Source organism: Micropterus dolomieu, linkage group LG02, assembly GCF_021292245.1.
Source record: "Micropterus dolomieu isolate WLL.071019.BEF.003 ecotype Adirondacks linkage group LG02, ASM2129224v1, whole genome shotgun sequence".
Lineage (NCBI taxonomy): Eukaryota > Metazoa > Chordata > Actinopteri > Centrarchiformes > Centrarchidae > Micropterus > Micropterus dolomieu.
In genome coordinates, this window is record NC_060151.1 from 25,865,456 (window position 1) to 25,888,336 (window position 22,881).

General features: G+C 42.9%; 1 protein-coding gene across 2 annotated transcripts; it reads left to right on the forward strand.

The window, feature by feature from the left end:
- The first annotated feature begins 705 nt into the window (after positions 1-705).
- Positions 706-22,136, forward strand: setd1a (SET domain containing 1A, histone lysine methyltransferase). Of its 2 annotated transcripts, none has more exons than XM_046035829.1 (21): positions 706-728; positions 1,772-1,916; positions 2,012-2,110; positions 2,198-2,468; positions 3,175-3,305; positions 3,515-3,771; positions 4,404-6,108; positions 6,928-7,923; positions 8,254-8,421; positions 8,847-8,931; positions 9,020-9,162; positions 9,505-9,544; positions 9,638-9,824; positions 9,951-9,994; positions 10,099-11,399; positions 13,114-13,468; positions 13,670-13,851; positions 18,090-18,200; positions 19,271-19,390; positions 19,665-19,802; positions 19,944-22,136. In XM_046035829.1, the coding sequence occupies exons 2-21, from the start codon at positions 1,779-1,781 to the stop codon at positions 20,115-20,117; spliced, it is 6,645 nt and encodes a 2,214-aa protein (XP_045891785.1). In that variant the 5' UTR covers positions 706-728; positions 1,772-1,778; the 3' UTR covers positions 20,118-22,136. The 2 variants fall into 2 exon arrangements, with proteins under 2 accessions (XP_045891785.1, XP_045891777.1); XM_046035821.1 differs by lacking the exon at positions 706-728 and adding an exon at positions 748-1,009.
- The last annotated feature ends 745 nt before the right edge of the window (positions 22,137-22,881 follow it).

The window sequence follows — 22,881 nt, forward strand, 5'->3', positions numbered from 1 at the left end:
TTTTTCTAATTCTTTTAATCTTTAAATGTTTTAAAACACTGATGGGGGCCATTTTTCTGCCTAAAGAGTACTTTCACTTTTGGTGCTTCAAGTGCATTTTGCTAATATTTTTACTGATAAGACACATCCCTTTCCCAAGGCAGTGTTCCTGAGCCACACACTTAACCTGTAGTTGTTCCAGAGGCGTGCAGCCTCTGACAGACATAGCAATTGTTGTGTGAATAGAAGTTGCTGCTAAATGACTAATTATTATATTATTACAAGAGTAAAACTTTGAATATAGCTGTGGACTTTCTATCATCCTCTTAAATGGTTTCTGTAAACACTACAAAAAATGAGTAAATCCCTGATTATGTCTGTTATATATTAAATATTAGTACTGCTCACCATTTGGGTCAGAAGTGATAAAATCATAGGATAAAATGTGTAGTTTATGTTAACTGAGTTGTCACTGATCAGCCTTTAGGGGGCGCGTTGATCACTTACCTGAGGTTGAATTTGGATCAGCAGATTCAAACAATTCTTTTCAACTGTAGAAATTTGATTTAATAATATGCAGTCGTTAAATTACCTAAAATATTTTATTTTAATTATATTTGCAGTGCTGCATGTCGATATAGTCGCTTCTGTATTTTTCTATTTCAGTAACCGAGGTGTAAAGAAAGTGCCGATCAGGAATCGTAGGCTGCATTCGCTTAACACTGATGGAGAACAGGCGAGGCTTTCAGGTTGGTTACGCGATGGCCGCTCTCTCATCAATATAGGGATTTTAAAAACGAAAACAATGGCTTCTTCGCTCGGAGAGGCGTGTTGTTGTTTTGACTAACTACCGGAATGATAGCGGCATCGTTTTAGCTCGTCAATTTTGCCTCTGCGCTTTGTCGGAGACGTCCCTTGTCTGTTAGGGACTCAGTGTTTTTCTTGTTCGTCTCCCGGGCCTGGCTGCAGCTGCCTACACTGTAGCGGCGGGTTGCTACTTTCGGATGAGCGGGCTGTAGGTCTCGAAGAGGTGGGGGTCTGAATTTAGGCTAACCGGAGCCAAAACAAGCCAGTAGAGCTTCGGATATATGCACATTACACGAATATTACTGATAAAATGTTATCGATGTGGACGAAGATCAGAGTTTGACTCCCTAACTTGATGTTCTTGCTAGTTAGCATTAGCCAACGGCAGCGTTAACTTACCCTAGCTAAAGCGAGAATGCATAAGTAATGTGAGATCAGTTAACGTTATCTAACGCAAGAGCTATCGATTATGTTGTTCCTACGGAGGAGGTCTGGACCCGAATTAACCTGCGTTTAACGTGAACTCAGTGTGGACGCTGGAAAACAGTTTCTTTGCGTTTTGTTGGTGCAAGCTAGCTAGCTAACGTTAACTGGTCAGTGACGTAACGGTGGTCATTGTTTTGACAGCACGCAGCATCTTAGTCAAGACTGAAAACCTCCTGATTATCATGCTTTTAAATTATTTTTTTCCTCTGCCTTGGACATGACAATTACCAGACAGTGGTCAGAAAAAGTTAATTTTTGGCTAACTGATGTGACGCAGCTCATCGTTGTGTTACATTACCACTCTGTGTACCTGCAGCGGCCAAATATACTTTATCTGTTATTACTGCAGCATTTCAGATGAGTATAGCTCTCTGTTCGGTCGCTAATTTGTTAAAGCTTCGTCTTCATCCTGGTGGTGGTGATGATGATGATGATTCTGATGTGGGTCTGTCTCCAAACAGTAGCTGATGTCTGAAATCATGGTTTTCCCCTTTGTCAGTTGTAGGATGGATCCAGACGCTGAGGCAGATACACAAAAAGCTGTCAGTTTGCAGTGGAAAAGCTACAAACTCGTCCAGGACCCAACAATTCGGCGGGTCACACAAAAAGTCTACAGATATGATGGAGTGCATTTCAGTGTGCCAGTGAGTTGATTTCCACTATGTTTCTCTGTCTGAGTGTATGTGCACATGCCTAAAAGTGTATCTTTGAAATGCAACCTGTATAATTGTTTTTCCAGGACTCTGGTTTTCCTCCTGTTGGTGAACTGCGGGACCCTAGACCCCGAAGACTGTGGTCCAGATATACAGAACTGTCCCTGCCAGTGCCGAAGTTTAAGGTGAGAATCACTGGTTGACATCAAATTTCACACATCACAAGCTGTTTCCAAGTTCTTCTCCCTGATTTTTATCATTCTTCTTCACAGCTTGATGAGTTCTATGTGGGTCCCATACCCCTCAAGGAGGTGACCTTCGCTAGACTCAATGACAACATCAAAGAGCCCTTCTTGGCAGAAATGTGTGCCAAGTTTGGTGAGGTGGAGGAGATGGAGATCCTTTTTCATCCCAAGACCAGGAAGCACTTGGGCCTGGCCAGGGTTTTGTTTACCAGCACCAGAGGAGCAAAGGACACAGTCAAGCATCTGCACAACACTTCTGTCATGGGTAACATCATTCATGCTCAACTGGATATAAAAGGTAAGCTATTACAACTAATGTGATTCTTTAAAGTATGAGCTATGTTATTGCAGTGATGCTTCAGACAGCAGTGGGTGAACATTGTAGCAATGTTTGTACTGTGCCAAATAAACACTTTTGAGATTTGGGTTTAAAACTGTGACTTATATCCATCAAAACACATTGAAACGCTCCTAATTTGTGTAGCACAAAGGACCCATTGAGTGCTTAACTCCCCAAGGCTACACAACCCTGTGAATTACTTATTTTAATAATTGAAAAATGTATTTTAAGATTTTACACGGGCTCTTCAAACTGGATCTTTATACACATAGTAATACACACAGTGAAGCGTCGAAATGGGATGTATTTCAGCTTTGTATTTAATTCAAGATAGACCTGTAGTTTATGAGAAAATACTGAAGGTGTTTTAAAATATCCTTTCCTGCAATATCTGCACTTTTGTCCAGAGTTATACCAAAAGTAATACTCTTGCTTATTGCCCCAGCTTCCCACAAACCTCAACTGTAAACAGTTTTATGAGGTCCTCCTAACTATACGGCCCACAAGCAAATAAGACAAAAATCATTGCTTCCTCTTTGTGGAGGCAGTTACACCTTGTTTGTCTTGAAAACCTCATTTTATAAGTTGTTACCGTTTATGTCTTTAGTTAACTAAATTCACAGCCTTTATTTATTTTTTTGTGGTGTTTTTTTTTTTTACCCAGGCCAACAGAGGCAGAAGTACTATGACCTGATAGTAAACGGGTCCTACACTCCTCAGACAGTTCCCCTAGGAGGCAAGGCTTTGACAGAAAGGCTCCAACCTCAGGCCCCAACACAGCCACAGCCTGACACGGTATTGTCACAGGATTAATTGTCAAATCATTTATTTAATGATCATTGATAGATTGATGTGTGAATGGCTATTAAGAAGACTTTGGGTTTTTCAACAGCGTTATTATTAGTCATTACCTGCAAACATTCTGAATCAAATTAAGCATAATTATAGAGTGAAGAACAGAAACCCAATTTCTAAATTCTAATAAATACCTTTTTTATGCACAGTCATCAGAAATCAGGCGGAGGCTCTCCAGTGAGCTTGCAGTTTTGGCTGCAGGGGTTCAGGCCCTTACATCAGGAAGCATCACCCCGGGCTCTGCAGATACTGGTTACAGTGATCAGCGTCTGGACACACCCCCTTCTTCCATGACAGGACCCTACACCCCCGGCTCCTCTGCTTCATCTCAGGGTGGTGGAGGAACACCTTACAGCTCCAGATCTGGTACTCCTTTCTCACAAGACTCGGGCTTCTCCGGTGCCAGGTTAGTTGTTGATGGTTCAGCATATAGAAAGTTTCTTGTCTAAATTTTACCATTGCCTTAGTGCTGTTGTTATCATGAGGCAAATTCAGGTCCCTCAGTCAAAGCTGAGACACTCGAAATCTTTACCTGTACATTATCAAATCAAGATTATGGGGATGGGACCTCAAGAAATAATTTCACCAATCATGTATGGTATTTATTTATCAGTGTTGTATTAGTAACTGCCAGTAACAGTTTTAATACTGTGAAAATGTAGCTGTAACTCTTCATAGCTTATCTGCGAATTTGTACACAACTCTCTTTTTGTTATCTTAAAATAAAATGTAGCTCAGCTCACACTGCAAGAGGAATTGCTCCAGGGTTCTTTGCAGCAGTTATGTTTTATGGACTGCATGTTTAGACATTTTGTTATTACATATCACAGGATCAGTGTTGGATGAACATAAATTTCTGAAATAAAATTAAAAGGACAATTTTGGGGTTTGTGCTTTTGATCATTCTGATCAACTGGCAGTACTCGTAGTCAGTGGAAGAGTTGAAGCTGGAGTCTGTAATTGCAAGTTATGTTTGTGAATGTGCGAATGTGGTCCACAAAAATAATAACTTAAAATCTACCTAATTTGTCTCTTCAGACATACTGGCTACAATACTGGCACTATGGGCAGCGGCTACCCTCCCCAGGACATGCTACCTTCCTCCTCCTCGTCTTCTGCAGTCTCATCTACTGTTGGAGGATACAAAGTGTCTCGCTACTCTGAGGATGCGCAGGAACCATCTGTGTATCATCGAGGTCGCCCTATATACCCTCCAACCACATCCTACCGTCCCAATGAGCCACCTTGCTACCCCCCGTACCCCAGTGTCGGAGGGCCTGGTCCACACATTGCACACCACTCCTCAATGCCTCCGCCACCTCTAGCCAACCAATATGATCAGCCCCCAATGTCAGACCGGGACCGTGACAGAGACTCAGGGGGCCGCTATGGGCCAGGGGGGATTGGCTCCAGAAGGTCATCTTACCACCAGCAAGACACAAACTCTTCCTCAAAGTATCATTCCCATCACTCCCATCACCACTCAGATCGCAGGGACGAAAGGGGGTACCGGCGAGATAGCCTTGGCTCCCGATCAGGTGACCACGGCCACCAGAGACACCGCAACCATCACCATTCTCACAACCATCATGGTAGCAGCAGCCGCAGAAGGAGCAGCCATGACCGGGACAGGGACAGAGATCGAGACAGAGATAGAGACAGGGACAGAGACAGTGACTATTCCAACAGCTCTGACCCCAGATACAATTCAAACTCCCATCGCTCTTCCTCTAACAGCATGTCTCCTCCCCCCTCCTCTTACTCCGCATACTCTTCCTCCTCCTCCTCCAAAGAGCCTACACCAGCCCCTTCTCAGGGATTGGACACTTCAACCCGTCAAGGGGGCACAAACCTCGCAGAGAGGGGTTCTCTGCCTTCGGTAAGTGCTGACAAAGACTACCACACTGGTCACCACAGTGCTCTGCCTCCTCCTCCCCCACCGCCACCTCCTCTCCCTCCAGCCTCAGTCATCGCAGCAGCTGTAGCCGAAACACTGGGAACACTGGACTTCAACCAGGATAGTCCGGCACTTGAAGAGCAGTGGACAAAGCCCAAACGCCGTCCCAGCACCCCACCTGCACCGCCGAAAACACCCCCGCCTTCCTCTCCGCCCCAGACCACCATCGCTTCCTCCTCTACCTCCCCTTCCTCTACCTCCCTCCCCCACCATCTTCCCTCCTCCTCTAGCTCCCCGCCACCCCCTCAACGTGACTCTTCCTCCCCAGAGCCAGATTCCACCAATGAGAGTTTACCGTTTGTCTACCACAGCAGCAGCCTCGACTCTCGTATTGAGATGCTCCTGAAAGAACAAAAGGCAAAATTTTCTTTCCTTGCCTCTGATGACGAAGATGAGGAAGACAGGAAGGAGGAGAAGCAGAGGGGCATACGTGGGGATGGAGGAGAGCGAAGAGGTGGTTCAGGTGATGTAACAGGTGGGCACACAAGTGGGAATCAGGTGGGAGACAATGGGGAGAAGGACCACAGGAGGAAAGGGGACAGAGATGGACACAGAGGAAGGAAACGGGGAAAGGGTGGAGAAGGTAGGAAGAGTCCCACTGTACTTACAACTACCACACCATCCTCTTCCACCTGCTCTTCTCACATCCTGCCGCCAGAGGAATCCCAGCTCCAGGTTGGCCTCACAGTGACTGGAGCTATACAGGAGGAATCTTCACAGGCTGGATCTGCTGATACACGGAGCAGGACGGGCGCGCACACACCACCTTACAATGGGCAGAGTCAGGTAAGATCAGTAGCATGTAATGAAACTTCAGGGTTCAGACTGGCCTCAACTGCATTTTGTTCTGACAAATAAAAGGTGCGTGATTCTTTGTTGCCAAGTAGTGTTAAACAGTACTGATGTTGAAGTAGCACTTAGAAAGCTTAATATTTTTTGCAGTTGGGCTGGATGGGGTGGGCACCTAAATTATTGCGTTGGTAAAATAACCCAAAAATAAATAGTCTAAAAATGTTCATATTTAGTTATGGAAAAAAAACCCAAACATACATACTCTGCAAAACAAAGGACTGTTTGGTGCAAAGAAAGAAGATAGAAAGGAAAGAAAACGATAACATCTTCACTACACGTAAAAACACAAAGGTTGTACACATCCTAAGAACAATATGCAAGCGTTTAATTTTCTTTATTGCAGTTTTGTTGTTGTGCTTTTGTGGTTTTAGATTAACATGCTGTTTTGCCGTAAGCTTCCTGATAGGTTCAAACGAATTTGGAAAAAATATCTGTGATTATTGATGTGAATGTGATTATTTTGACTGATAATGCATTACATTTTGAGATATTAAAGGGAATGATCATTTTTACATAATTATTTTCATTTTCATTGAAGAACATATTTAAATGATAAGTTAAGTATTGCACCCCTGCAATTTGAAAACTGTAGTAGACCATATTTCGATTTCGAAGATTTCGGTTAATTGTTCAGCCCCATTTCATGATTCTGTGGTTGTGAGTTATCTTTGAAGCTCCGATTTGAAAATGCGATAATCAGTGTAGATGTGCTTGAAGATTTAACCTTAAACAGTAAACTCTGTTTTCTTTCAGTCCTCTCCTCATTCCTCAGGGGAAGACATGGAGATCTCAGATGAGGAGGAGGAGGAGGAGTCTACCATAACAACGGTGACCACCCACCAGCCCTCAGTCACCTCAGGTTCCTCACCCTCTTTATCCCAGGCTGCCATGCCTTCACAAACAACGGACCCCTCATCTTCATCCCCACCCATCTCTGACTCTGCACAGCACTTTGGCACCTCCATGCACCCTCCCATACCTTCCTACCCTCCTCATTTGCCTCCTCCACCTCCCCCTGGTTACTCCCTCCAGCCCCCACCTCCCCATGGGATCCCTCCTCTGCCCCACATGGAGCTGCACCCCGAGTATCCTCCTCCCATGCCCCACCACATGTATGACTATGCCACCTCCATGGAGCTGATGAACCAGTACAGCGGTGGGGCTCCTATGTCCTTCCAAATGCAGACCCACATGCTAAGTCGCCTACACCAGCTGCGCATGTCATCATCCAACGGCACCCCTGGCCCTGGTGAGGCAGCCACTGCAGATTACTCCTCCTACCATCTCCACTCTATGCCACCACTCCACACACACCACCCCTATATGGACCAAGAGGGTAGCGGTGCAGGCTCTCATTATGACCAGGACCACCGCTACTTACCTCCCCACATGCCCTACCCCTACCCTGACCCTCACAGCACTCAGATACCACCCCCTCCTCACCATGGAATTCCACCTCCCCATACTGGCTGGCCTCCACACGTCTTACCACCACACTACCCGTCCTACATGCCCCCACCTGGCTATGGCACCATGCTGCCCGGGAATGGAGACGAGTACAGGGCTCCAGGGGAGGAGATGCCCATGCTGGCTGAGAATCCACATGAAGCCACAGTGCAGATGGTCCTGGCCACTTTGATCCAGGAAATGAAAAACATCATGCAGAGGGACCTGAACCGCAAAATGGTGGAGAATGTTGCTTTTGCGACTTTTGACGAGTGGTGGGAGAGGAAAGAGACCAAGGCCAAGGTAAGAAAGACAGTGCAACAGTGCTGGCGTTGTCTTCATTTATAATCTTGATGGTTAGTTTTTTTGTGTGTGAAGGTAAGAAATATTGCATTATCCACTTCTTTGTGCTTTCTTGTTTTAAAACACTCATGACTACATCTCTCTAAAATGTCATTTGCTTCAAGCTGATTCTATGTTCAGGTTTAAAACTGCCATCAATTTGCATCTATTTGTACTTAATGACGGTTTCAATTTACCTTCCTCATTCTCAGTAGCAAGATGATGCCTTTTGTTATACTGTCTACTGGAAGAAGGGAATAAATACAAGTTGTAAATGTGTCTCTCCTGTAGCCTTTCCAGACAATGGTTAGAGGGGTGTCTGCCTTACGGGAGGATGAGAAAAAAGAAGAAAAGGTCAACCGTCCTCGGGAACCCCTCACGTCTCTTGTGGATTGGGCAAAGAGTGGTGGCATGGAGGGATTTTCTCTCCGAGGAGCACTTCGACTGCCTTCCTTCAAGGTAAATGCACCACAATGTTGCAGATCTTGGAACTGGATCTCCATGTTTCACAGCTCACACTTTGATTTGATAAAAACACCTACATCTACACCTCTGATTACATACACACACTGGCAAGTGACCATGATATGATGAGTGACCAGTTACCATGATAATACCATCATAATCATTACAAGCCCCAGTTTGAACCATTGATTTTATTTTGCATTTTAATGAAGACAATACCTAACAACAGTACTGGTCCCAGATTAAAATGATAAAAAATAGATTTACAGTCAGAAATATTGGGGGAGATATGCTGTAGTTCTTGGTATTTTGTCAGATTTCGAATCTTATGGTAGTTGTCAAGAATTTCCAGAAGAAGTCCATTCTTGGCTGTTTTTATATTGTTTTTAAAAAAATTCTGTTGGGGTCCAATTGCGCAGGTGAAGAGGAAAGAACCTCAAGAGCTTGAAGAGGGAGACATGAAAAGGCCGCGACCCTCGACCCCACCAGACGAGGATGACGAAGGTTTGCTGAGCTGGTGTTTTAAATTTTTAAAAGGAGGACTGGATTAATTGGCCTGCATAAAACCCTCAAACTGTTGTCTTGTTTCCAGCTGCTGAGGGGAGAATGCCAGTGGCAGACAGGCATGGAGCTGCAAGGGACAACAAGAGGAGGAAAAAGAAGCCAAGAAGTCGTAAACCTTGGGAGCTTGGCAGTGAGGGAGAGGAAACATCTGATGGGTCCTCGACTGAAAAGGTGTGTTTTGTTTTAATTCTGTCTTTCTTTCTTTTTTAAAGCTAACAACAAAAACAATAACATATATATATATATATATACACACACACAAACAACATAAACTAAAGAACACAAACAAATGATGTGCATAAATGAGTCTTTTGAAAATGTTGTCTTCGTTAAACATCAGGTATTATATGCATATAATATGAATGTTAATGCATATGGCATGTAGTTGTAGTAAGAGAAAAAAAAAGTTAAAGTTAAAAAGTTTTAAGAATTGTCTTCTCTCATTGGTTGCTAGATGGCAGCATTTCACTGTGATATTTTATTATTGTAATTTAAACCTTTTTTTATTCATAGGAGGATGAGGAAGAAGAGGAGAGTGAAAAGGATTCTGATGGTAAATGGCAAACTGTAATCCTATTACTATGTCTTTATTTCTGTGTCTACTTTTAAGTTAAGGCAGTAATGATATCAAATATCTTTTTTTTAGATGATGCCCTTAGTGCTGATAGTGATGATGAGAGCCTCTCCTCATCCTCTGAGGGCTCTTCCTCTTCAGCGTCCTCATCTTCTTCTTCCTCTGAAGATGAGGAGGAAGGAGAAAGGCCTGAGAGTGAGGGGTCAGACTCTATGGATGAGTCAACCATGGACAGCACAACTGAGAAAGAGGATGACAGGTTTGTTTTAGTTCATTGTGCAAAAGGAGATCTGTCTTCAGACTTACATTTTGTCAATTACATAATAATTAAATGTACTTGTGTCATTATTGCTGCTTCAAATTTTTTCCTGTGCTTTGTGTTTAGAGAAAACAATGCATTCGCTGTTCCAAAGGCAGAGGTCAAAACAGGTTAGTCAGAAGTCCTCATCAGCATAGTGCAACATTGGAAAGGGCATCTTAAGTTCTTTATGTTTTGTTTGGATCAGTTGTTCAAAACTCTCATTTTCTCTCAGGTGAAGCCAAGGAGGGCAAGGCAGATACAACAGCATCACCTACCAAACGTCCTCCGTCGCCCCCATACCCGCGTCCCTCGTCACCTATTGTTCTCGTGCCCCCTCTCAAGAAACGCAGGAAGACTGTCTCATTCTCCACAGGCGAGAACGACAGCAAAATGCAGCTGTCGACTGCACCGCTATCTCCATCTCCCTCACACGTGGCAGGTGAATCTCCTCTCCTCTCCCCTGGCAGGCCTCCAGACTTCCCTGTTACTGCTGCCCCAACCCCCTCAGGTCGTCCGACTCAGGGCATCCAACTGCTCCCCTTTGCCTCCAAACCAGGTGAAGGCAATGCCCTCATCGTGCCCCCATCTGTACGAACCCAAGACTCTGATGAGTCCAAAAAAGGACCACCTCTTTCTCCTCAGACCACTCCTGTCAAATCCCCAGGAAAACGGGGTGCAGGCAGAGACTCCCCCAAATCTCCCGCCCCTCCTGTTATGGTGTGCCGCACTGTGCAGAACCTTCCATTGGACCATGCCTCTATGTGCAGGATGGCTTTCGAGGAGGCCCCTCCTCCACCTCCTGTTAACAAACGATCGAGAGGCAGGCCTCGGACCACCAGTTTGTCTGCTTCTTCTTGTCATTCCCTCAGAGAGGAAGACGAGGATGAGGAAGAAAGGGAGCAGAGGTTGAGACTCCGAGAGCAGCTGGGGGCATCGAGCCTTCTACAGCTGGCCTCTGCTTCAACCACTGACCTGTCTGTGTTGGCTGACGTGGCCCTGAAAATGGACCCTGACGCTGGGGACTCAGAGGAGACAGAGACATCTGATGAGGCAGAAGAGCAGAAGATGGAAGAGGATCTCTTCTCACCAGAGACACTGGCCCTGGTTATAAGCCCAGAGGGTGTAATTGTCCTTATGGAGCACAATTACTGCAAATCCCCTGTTCCCCCAGTGCCACCCGGTACCAAAAGGACTTCCTCCAAACAAGACTCTTCTGTCTTGCTCCCAGCAGACCTCAACACTATTTCTGGGGTGCTTGAAGCTCCAGAGGAGGTCATTGGAGAGGCACTACCATCAAGGGGAGATACAGGAGAAAACTTATCTGGAATGGGGGTGCTTTGTGAGTCTGAGGATGTGGGTCATGCTGCAGCTGTACCTCCATCGTCAAAGAAGATCGTGGTTGGCAAGGGTTTGGAACTTGAAGAGGACAAGAGCAAAAAGAGGAGAAGAAAAGACAAAGAAAACTTTGAGGTTCATCACGCAAAAAAACTGAAAGAGCAACCAGACAAGAAACAGAGGAAGCGCAAACTAGAGGTGTGTGGGATTTCTTGTTTGTTCCTGTAAATGGTTTAATCATAGACGTTTTGTCATAGGTAACATGTGTGACACAATAGAAGTATGACTCATCTGTAGGTCCAGTTTTGGATTCCTGTAAAGGTGGCACATACACGTTTGAAGTTTTTTGGAAACGTCATCAGGTTTTTCCCCAGGAAAATAATCTGTCTCTTGCATGTACAAAATGTCCCAACTGGGAATACCAACAGTGTTGCCACATATAGACTTTACTTGGGCGGGCCGGCCGGGTATATTTGGCGACCCATTTTAGCATTTTGCAGAGAAAAACACAGATAGATGTTACGTTACAAGACGCTGACACTTTGGATATTTTACAAGCACCAGGTAAAGCAACGGTGAACACACTAGTGCAAGTGTCACTCATGTCAGCCACGTTGGTTTCGATTGTGTCGATAGGCTACGTCATTAACAAGACTCCTCCGCTTGCGGCGCACCTGCTGCTGTGAAAACTTCGCAGGTGGAAAATTCCAAAAGACAAGTTCTGTGTCATTTCTGTGACTTTATAAAATGTACTGCTGATGGAGAAAGTCAGCAGACACATACAGGGAGAGCGAAACATAAAAGGGCGGGACAAGTGGGTTTGTTTGCAGTAAGAAACCAGAGGTGAAGGTGTGTGGGGAGTAAAGGAGAACTGAAAGGAAAAGCAAGGTGAGCAGATTCGAGAAGGGAGTTAACATTAAAATAAGGTGAAATTAAACGGTGAATTAAAAAATAACCTACTAAAAATAGAAATATCCTCCACTGCTGCCACTGTCATTCTGTTTTAAACACTGCAACACGCCACAGAACGACAATATGTTTAGATTAAAAAGTTTACAAGATTTAAATTGCCAACATTGAATTCTCTCTGTGTGATACATGGTGGATTCTAGCGGGAAGATGTTTGTGGAGTAACAGGCAGTGCGGCAGAGCTGTGGCCCTGTGCTCCTCTCTACAATAACAGTAATCAGTCGCTGTTGCCGTCAGCACAGACCTACTGATGTTGCCTCAGTGTTTTATGTAAATTTGTTCAGTTGGTGTTTATCAAACTTCTAACTAACGTCAGCCTCAGTCACCACCTTTGTCCTGACACATGCCAGGGTGACTGTGACTGGAAATAACAAGTAGAAGGTTTTCTGTTTTTCAGCATGCTTTGCTTTTAAACATACAGTGCATGATCAGTCGGATTAATCTGCTGAACTGAGTCAGACAGATCCTGAAGCATCTCTTCTCTTGTAATCAATTTAGTTACCAGATGATACCTACCTCATTAAATGTTTGGTCATTGCTGTGTAGAACAGCCCCTGTGCTTGTTCCTCCATGAAAATGAATGTTGTATTTCATAAAAATTCAATGATCCAGCATATATACATAGAATTTGGTAAATCTCTCAAAATGTTAATAACTCTGTCAACAAGATTTGGCCATTGGTTCTTAATATTTTGACGGAAACTTTCCAAAAATAATGTCACCTGCCGTGTGACCATGTGACTTAATGTATACAAGATCAGTATAATCCTTAGTGTAAACCTCAAACAGAATAGAAACTAAAAGCCGACAATGGATATTTGATTTTGCTTTTGTGTGGACCAAGGAAACTAAGCTTCATGTGTGAAAACAGCCTCAGTGCTTGTCCATAGTTGTGTGTTAATTCACAGTTCATTGGTAGTAATATCCCTCTTCCTGTGCTCAGGACTCAGACTTTGAGGAAGATGTAGACGTGGAGGAGCTTGAGTCTGGGGAGCTGTCAAGTTCAGACACAGAGGATGAGGTGGTTGAAGAGGTGAGGAAGAGTGAGCGTCTCTTTCTGCAGGAGGCAGGGCTCATGTCGTCCCAGCACTGGCCACAACCTATCCCAGCACCTGAGCCACCAGCCGTGAAGTTTGACAACCGCAGTGAGTTTGAGCAGATGACCATCCTGTATGACATCTGGAACTCCGGTCTTGATGGCGAAGACCTGATGTTGCTGAAGAAGACTTATGAGAAGCTGCTACAGGATGACCACAGCTCTGACTGGCTTAATGACACTCACTGGGTCAGCCACACAAATATCCTTATCAATGACTATCTTATTAAATGTGTCTCCATGACTGCCATAGAAATTAACCCCAGTTACTAATGTACAAATAATCTATAGCTGTTCTTAATCAATTACTAGCCTACGTAATATTTTTTTCATGGATAGAATGTGTTATGTCTACGTGTCACTGTCTGGTTTCCTGCCATTGCCCTTGACCTTCGAGCTGCACTAACCAATTTGCCGAACCCTCGGCGTAAGAAGAAGAACGCAGGTGGACAGCTTCGTGAGCATGTTACCGGTTGTGCCAGGAGTGAGGGGTACTACGCCATCAGCCGCAAGGAGAAAGACGTCTATCTGGACCTGGACCTGCCTGAGCAGGTCATACGGGAGGTGGAGAATGTCGACAGCTCGGTATGCATACTCCACATTCTGACTCCTCCTGTTCTTTCCACCACTACGCTCCTGTTTGGGAGATCTGTTTAACAGCGATGGGCTCTGCTGTGGTTTTCCAATGAATTTGCCAATGAATTTTAAAATACTAGCACATGTAGGTCTGTTGTTATCAAACTAGTATTTGAGAAACTAAGTTCAAATACTGAAGATACAGTAGAAGATTTTTAAAGCAAGGCAAAATAGTCTTGACTATAAAGGAGGCTTAAAAATACTGCTCTTTTTTTATGTTTAGTCAGCCCATTTCTTACTAATGGAGTTTTTATCCTATCAGGCTGAGGTACTTGGATTCAGCTTTTTGAATGTTCACCATTCCTTATTTGGAGAGTTGAGGCAAAGTTCACAACAAACAGATGGCCATGTTGTGGAAAGAATTATATTCCAGAAGTTACTGAATATGGTTATTATAGGTGGTTAATATGATGCTTGGTAAATACCCCTTAGGAATTTAAATGGCAGGGAAGAAAGTATAATTATAACACTGGACTCAGAAGTCTAGAGGTTTTGCACAATTAGACAATAACTTGGTGGTTGAACACAGGGCATTTTATCATACACACAAACTACGTATCATAATATCATGTTATTATATTAATTTTCCAGAATCACATAGAAACTTTATGCACAGTGTCTCTACAGTGGTGAGCGGAAACTTGAAATTACATTTTCTTTAGTTAGTTAAACCAGTAGTACCCTGTCAAGGGTTAATTTTACAAGCAAATCTAAAATAAATTGAAGTGCGACACGTGTGTTGAAGTTTGCCTAGACCTAGAATAAACCGTGTTACTGTTCTGTGAGACGGATGGCTGACAGATGTTTAAAGTGCTCTAAAAACAACTTGAAGAAGTCTGGTGAGCTTGTGCACACAAACAAACTATGGGTTTCACCATTGTCCCCAGCACAGGTACAACTAAACCATGTGCCATGTGTATTAATCTCTTAGTTATTATTTTGAGGTCATTTTCTCTTTCTTGTTTTATCCTCTCTTCCTTCCAAAATCTAGTATAATGTTGGGAACTGACTTTTATTGGTTCATATCACCAGTGACAGCCTCCAGATTGGCACACGCTCATCATGATGCACCAGTCATGGTGCTATGTGGTCTGTTATTATTCTCACACTTCCAGATTGTTGTTAGGGAAAGACATAAGTCATTTGCAAACAACTGCTGATATTTAGTGGTGGTGTGGTTTAGAGGGGGAAATTGGCATAGTTGTGTTGCATTCCTACGCAAACCTTGTATAACCGTGTAATGCGTTTTCCATTGTGCATTTGTGCTGTGTCTCACTGTCACCATGGAGAAAGACTTGTTTCTTTAAATCCAGGGCACACACAATTTAGATGTTTTGTTACCCATGGCTTATTGTTTTGATGTAATCTCAATGTTTTTAGAGGTACAATATCACAGACTCAGCAGAAAATGAGATGTAACTGGAAACAACATCAGTCAGTGTCTTTAATGTCCTAATCAAAATAGCCCTGCAACCTTGATGTGTCAGCTCTGATCTGAGATGTGTTTGCACCATGCGGGAAGCTTCCGGTCTACAATATGAAGCCGATGCGGAAGTCCCTGAAACCTGCATTGTATTGGAAGTCCAGCAGGGGCGACTCTTCTGGTTGCAAAAAGAAGTCTGGCTCCATTAGAAATAATGAGAAAATGACCCTACTTCTCAGCTGAATAATTACCCCAGTAAACACTTTCCTGATGAGTTTATGGTCTCAGTCGCTAGTTTCAAGTCTCCTTCAATACAAAATGATGTTCATTTAGTAAATTATGGTCCTATTTATTTTAAAATAGACCACAAAGCAGAGTATGTTTCAGGGCGGGATTATCTACGATTGACAAGTCGTTACCATGGCGACTTGTCAATCAGGCTAGAGTGACTTGTACCCTCGGCACTGTGTAAATTTAACCAGCACCACTGAAAAAGCTTATTAGGAGTCGGCTGTTCACTTTCTCTGGTGAGTACATTTAGTTGACTGTTGTTCGCTGGACAAAGTTTTCAGCCCTGTTAAAATGACCTAGCTAAGCAAGCTAGCTAGCTCCACACACGGCCGTTAGCTCCACTGTATCGTCAATTCCGGGCACTTCCTGGTTGCAAAAACTCGACATGGCGGCGCCCTGTCGGCCAAACTCGAGGCTTCAAAACGGCAGTTTACAAACCAATGGGTGCCGTCACGATGACTACGTCCATTTCTTATATACAGTCTATGGTTTGCACCTGTCCCAAGTAGTGGTGTGGTTTGGTCTGTGTCAGTCTGAGTGTAAAGTAAACTGTGGAAAAACACAGACTGCTGTTTTCATAAAGGTGATAGGTTAGTACTCAGGTTGACCATTATTAACTTTGAACACAAACCTCCTCCTCTTTAGTCAGTCAAGTTATTGACATTTGGCAAATGATTATATGACTCCTTGGCAGCCCTACTAGCTACAGTTACGCTGCTACACTACCTTACTACGTTTGCTTCAAACCTTCTGCAACATAGATGATTTGAGCAAATGGATGGTTTTAGCGATGTACACTTAAAATGCAAACAGATACATAATTAAATCCATGTATTTATTGCTATTAAAAAAAGCTCATAAGACACTTTATGAAAATTAATATTTAAAATGAAAGGATATCAGAAGTATCTTTTTGTTATTACCATTAAGGCATGAGCTATAATGGTGCTTTCTGGGTGGTGAGCTTAAGTCAATGCAAAGACGCGTAGAGCCGCGATTTCCTGTTGGGCGGCGCGAAGCAGGGGGCGGATCCGGCGGCGCGAAGCGAAGGCAGTGAGAAGGAAATCGCATGACGCTGAGTCGCGATAGCCTATCAACGTTGAGATTGTCCGTACGTCACCGAGGCTTCAGAGCGTTGTGTGGGGAGGGCCAGACGGCCAGGCAGAGCAGGCGGTTGAAAATCTGCTGGCCGGCAGAGAGCTGCTAAACTTGGGGGAGAGGAACAGGGGGCAGCGCTCCAGCTTTTGGACAAATAAACACCCATGGTCGGACTGGATTATGCTCTACCAACTACGCCGTTTGCACGCGGGAGGAGCTCGGAGTAAACTGCTTTTATTAAATTAGCTTTTTACTGTAGTTTTTGGGATTACAACGTTGATTTATCTTCACTCGAGCTTCTCAGCAGCTAAATTTGTTAGCGCCGTTAGCTCTGTTGGACTACTACTTCCTATTTATATAAAAACCGGTCAAAACTGGACATTGCTGGGAGAAAAGAAAGCGAGGAGGTTTAACTACCTGGTGAGTTCAGAAAACATGTGTGGAACTTTATTCCAGCTATCGTTGTACTTTACGGTGACCAAGTTAGCATAGCCTTGATCGATCCGAACTCCATTCAGAAAACAAACATTTTAGAAGTTGTAGTCCTGCTTTCTTGCTGGCAGACCTGACAAAGCATGAATTCATATGTTTAACAAATCTGCATCATATTGTAGTTATTTCGGCATCAGTTTGATGCGTTTATTGCTATTTAATCACAGCAAAATGTTTACTTTGGGGTCATACAGCTGTAGTAATGGCGAGCTATGTTTATTCGCGTTATCGCGTTGTGTGTGAACACTCAGCAGTTGTCCAGCGATTTAAAAACCCCGCGAGGAGAGCGTTGCATGGATAAAATTCGCGTTTGGTCTGAATGCCGCATAACAGTTATTGACTACACTGGTAATACTTGTTAGTGGGGTAAATTCATTCATTTGTAAAGAGAAATATTTAAAAAAAAACTGTAAGTGCTTGTGTTATCTCGAAAACTTTACAACATAAGGCAAAAATAGTAGGTTTAGGACCAAAAACAGAGCTCATTTGTTCTGAAATAATGTGCTTGAGAAACTAAGTCTAACAGAATAAGTATTGTCTTTTTAAATTGGTCCTGAAACTATTTCATAAATTCGGGCTTTCCTCCAGATTTGCAGTAGATTTGACATTTGTCCCACAGTTGTGCTCTGGAAGTGGTTGTTCCTAAATTTAGTGTACTATACATTGTAGAAATAGAAGAGAAACTTGCCTTTGTCCTTCCTCTTATCATTTGCTCAAAGTCTGATTGGTTTTGAAATCAACCTCACCTGCTCTAACATAACTCTTGCGCATTAAGGTCAAAGTGTTTCTCTGGTCCAGTCTCCTCAAGCTCGGGGCCATATATGAACATGAGATTGTGATAATGGTCCCCTTGTAAAGCCCTTTGCTATCTGTTTTCTGCCAGGGAGCTAACCGGGTGCTATCAGAGAGACGTTCAGAGCAGCGCCGCCTCCTCACAGTCATCGGCACCACGGCTGTCATGGACTCTGACCTGCTCAAACTCAACCAGCTTAAGGTACAACCAGTTACAGTCATGTTATCTCATGCACCCAGTCAGTTGCATGCACATTGTACAGTTTTCAGCACATTATTGTGCATTATAGTTTCTAATTCTCTGTATTTTCTAGTGCATTTGCCAGAACTGAATTTCAATTAGGTTGCTATACAATATTATACCAATAATTCCTAATTTTTTAAATTAGTATATATGAATTGCCTCAAAAATCCCAAATAGCCCATGAAATAAGACGTATTAATCCATCATTATTAACTTTAAGCAGCAGCAGTTAGAGCATAGGAGGATAACAGCAACGCAGTGTTTGACCTGCTTTGCGGGGCAGATCGGCTGCAGAAGGGGGTGGATGGGTGGTTACACAGTCAAGCAGGTGACAGGTGCAACAACTCATTACGTTATAACACTGTAATACCAGCTGAAAGACGATGAGTAGTAACCAGAATTAGTGTGATTATGGCAAATGGTCTGTTCTTATAGAACGCGACACTCAAAGCTTACACTACATTTCATTCACAACATTCACACATTAATGAGCAGAGGCGGAGGTGTAAACTGCTCATCAGAAACAGAAGTTAATACATTCACACACTCAATTTAAACTCAGTTTGCCCAAAGACACTTCAGCATGCAGACTGGGGGAGCCGGGGATCTAACCACCAGCCTTCTGATCAGTGAACGACCGCTCTACCTCCTGAGCCACAGCTGCCCGTTTATGATTTTTGCCATAATTGAACTGGCCTACTTTGCGTTAAACACACACACAGGAAACGAGTCTTGCTGTTATATACCCTTCACCAGCAACACCCTAAAGAAGGGTTGTGGTCAAGTTTTTGGGTGGTGACTGTTTTACACTGGAACTGTGATAAATGCAGAGTCAGTCTGTTTTCAAACTGTGTGGCTAACTAAAACTGCATATACTTAAATCAGCATCTTCTGCTGGCATGTACTTGGGCCTTGTACAAGGTTGGGGTTTCATGAAAACATGAGTATATATTCATTACAGGGCCTGCATGCTTTCTAAACCTTTGCCAAGACCACTGTTACAATATGTCTTTTCTTTCCTAATGTAGTATCGCAAGAAGAAGCTTCGTTTTGGACGCAGCAGGATTCATGAGTGGGGCCTGTTTGCCATGGAGCCCATTGCTGCTGATGAGATGGTCATTGAGTATGTGGGTCAAAACATCAGACAGGTAATGCTTCCAGTCTGTGTTGAACTACTGATGATTTTAAAGCAGATATTTCCAGGCATCCCATGCAGTCAAGATGTTGTCCTAATACTAACTGTTCCATGCAGTGATTATACTGTTCAGCAACAAAATCTGCATGCCTTCATTAAGAAGGTTCCAATATTGGTGCATTATAAAGCTCTGTGTATATGACAGTAGATGAAATGTTACTCGTGCAACTTTATAGGAACTTGTATGTTGTGGTTGGTTCAGTAAGCAAATGTTTGTGTCTGTCCAGATGGTAGCTGACAATCGAGAGAAGCGGTACGCACAGCAAGGCATCGGGAGCAGCTACTTGTTCAGAGTGGACCACGACACAATTATAGATGCCACGAAGTGTGGCAACTTGGCACGATTCATCAACCACTGCTGCACTGTGAGTCTGAACATACTCAGTCAACACTTGTTTATTAGGGGTGTGACGAGATCTCATGCCATGAGATTAAAATGTGACGAGATTTCTTGTCAGGTTAAAAGCTGTAGTGCGAAACTGTATCTCTTTGCTTTGTTCTTCTAGCCAAACTGCTACGCCAAGGTTATCACCATAGAGTCCCAGAAAAAGATTGTGATCTACTCGAAGCAGGCTATCGCCGTCAATGAAGAGATAACCTATGACTACAAATTCCCTCTGGAGGAGAATAAGATTCCATGCCTGTGTGGAACAGAGAACTGTCGTGGGACGCTGAACTAGTGGACACGTTCCTCACTTGCCAACGGCCAGCCAGATCCGGACACATGGTTCCCCCTCCTCAGAGTGTACCTCGAAGCAAAGCCACCCTCCAATACCCCCTGCCTCTCCTCCGGATTGCCTCACAGCCATCCTCACAAAACCCAGGCAACAGAGACGCACACAATTGCACTTTTCATTCATTTGGCAGTTTCACAAGCCAGTTTGTTACCTGGCATGCGAATACAATGAGGGGGTCTTTGTTTGACATTAGCTTTTCTGTGGCAGTATTGTTTGATTGGGTAATATGTCCCAACCAAGTTGGTCCATGCAGCCAGAGATGAAAGGTCTTTCTATTTCCATGCCAAGATCCATTTGAAGGAAGACAATAACTGTAAAAAAAAAAAAAAGAAAAATAATACTGGTATTTTATGTCTACATCAGCTCACAAAATCTACAGTCTGGATCTCTTTTTCCACTGTCAGGTCCCTCCCCATCCCCCCTCCCACCCAAACCACAGATCCGCACACGTACGCACAGGAATATCAGACAAATCAGGGTTTTTAAAAGCGTGTTATGGGCGCACTTTTAAGATGACAAACTTATATCAATTTGGTCTTCAGTTATGCAAGATTTCCGAGTGTGAAGATTGTTTTGGAGCTTTTTTTAAATTTCATTTCATAGTATTATATAATAATATTACTGTTGATATTAATAGTATTTAGTTGCATTAGCTGTAAGCATCTTACAGTGAAATGAGCTTCAGTGTACCCACTCATTGTCTTTAGTGGCTTGTGATTCACCAGCCCGTTGTTTCTCTTCTCCACTACTCTCCTGATTTGCCACAACCTTCTGTCTGGATCAGAGTAAAGTCCTTTAAACTATTGTTTTTAACCCACCGGGAAAATATGTCAGTTAAGTTATAGCTAAAAGTGTATTTTATTTTTACATGGCTGCTGATTTTTTTTTTTTTGTCTGCAGGATCAGAACAGAAAATTGGCCTGTATTTTTTTCCCCCCCTATCCCCCCCCCCCCCCTCATTCCCCTAAGCTATCAACAAAAGGTCTTGTGAGGAGAATTCATTGAGTGTTTGTTTTTATAGGATCTCTTTCTGTCTGCTTATTTCTGTTTAGTTGTTCCTTCCCTGGTATTTTCGTATTTTGTTTCAACCCGCAAATGTCAGGTTGCTGTTTCAACAGCTGGCAACTTCAAATTCTTCTTTCTTCAGCCATTTAAGCAAAGATCACCAAACTCCTGCAGGTCCTAGTGAAAATGTGTGGTCAGTATTCAACTTAGTCAGTATGTGTGCTACAAATGTTTTTAAAAGGCACATTTATTTGATTAGATCAGGTCTCTTCAAATGTCTAGTTTAGTAAAGTTTATTTTCCCCCCCTGTTTGTGGGCCTTTCCAAAAAGCATTAGTTTGTATTTTATTTCAGAATGGAGTCATTCGCCCCATACAAAGCATCCCTCCCTGAAAGATTTATCATTTTTAGGCAAACCAATGTCCTGCTTACAGTGTGTTTGCAGTGTAGATGGGTGGAAGGTATACATAGATGAGCCTCAGCAGGTTTGTGACACTGCAAACAGTGGGATGTGTATGGCCCTTGTGTTGTGTCTGTTTTTCATATGGCATATGGCCGTCCAAAGTTTAACATTAATTAGCTGAAGACTCTTTGCTTTGTTCCCTCCCAAACAGGAAAATGTGTAAGATATTTTTGTTGCAATGAAAGCCTTTCAGTACAAACCAACCCTCTTTACTACAGGATAAAAAGATGAAAGGAAAAAAAAAAATCAAAGAAGTACATGTAAATATTGTAGAGGTGTTTGTTTCTCGTAGAAACACACTGATTTCAAGCTGTAAATATGTTGTTCCTTTTCCTCTCTCCATGAGGAGGAAACATGTACATACCTTCCATTCATTTATTTTTTATTGTTTTTCCTTTTAATTTGATGATTATTTTAATATTATTTGCAATATTTCTCTTGTATTAATGCGTTGGACCCTTTATTAATGGTGCATTAAAATATTTTTTAAATAAATGAAAGCCTCATGTTTTTTTGTGTATATAATGTAGGATTATGTGGATGACTATTAATATCTGTTTAAAGGATCTTGACAGCCAACGGATTTATTTTTACATGCTGGATAACGGGTACATATAAATAACTAGCTGATACAAAGCAATGTTTCAACAGGAAACGTCCTATTTCCTCTTGACAGAGTTGAAATCGGCTGCTACACTGCACCTGCAACGCTGATATTTCCTGTTTAGATAAACATCAGAGGAAGCACTGAAATCGTGTCTACAAAGACTAGATTTCACAAGTCCGCAGATGATACCAGGAAAAGGAGAGCTCACAGCACAGATGGAGACCTGAGTTGAAAGATCTCTACATCTGCCAAGTTTTTGCTCTGTTAAACACATTATTCAGTTAAAATCAGGTACACATACGAGTATTTTTTGTTAACCAAAACTGAACTGAGCTCATGACCTGGAACTACTACTTGTTTGTGAGGAAATGCAATTGATGACTTTCCAATGAGTCACAAGGAGGCTGGCTGAAACTGGAAATGGCCTTTGTGTGGTCTGTTAAAAAAGAAATGAGATATATATATAGACGATATATATGTATACCATCGAAACTGACTTTTTGTACATTATCTGAGTTTTAGATATTTTCTTTGCTCTAGGGATGTCTGTCTGTCTGACGGTCCACCACTTTGATTCAGAGTCCAGACTGAAATAGCTCAGCAATTATCTCTTTGGTTGCCATTTAATTTTGT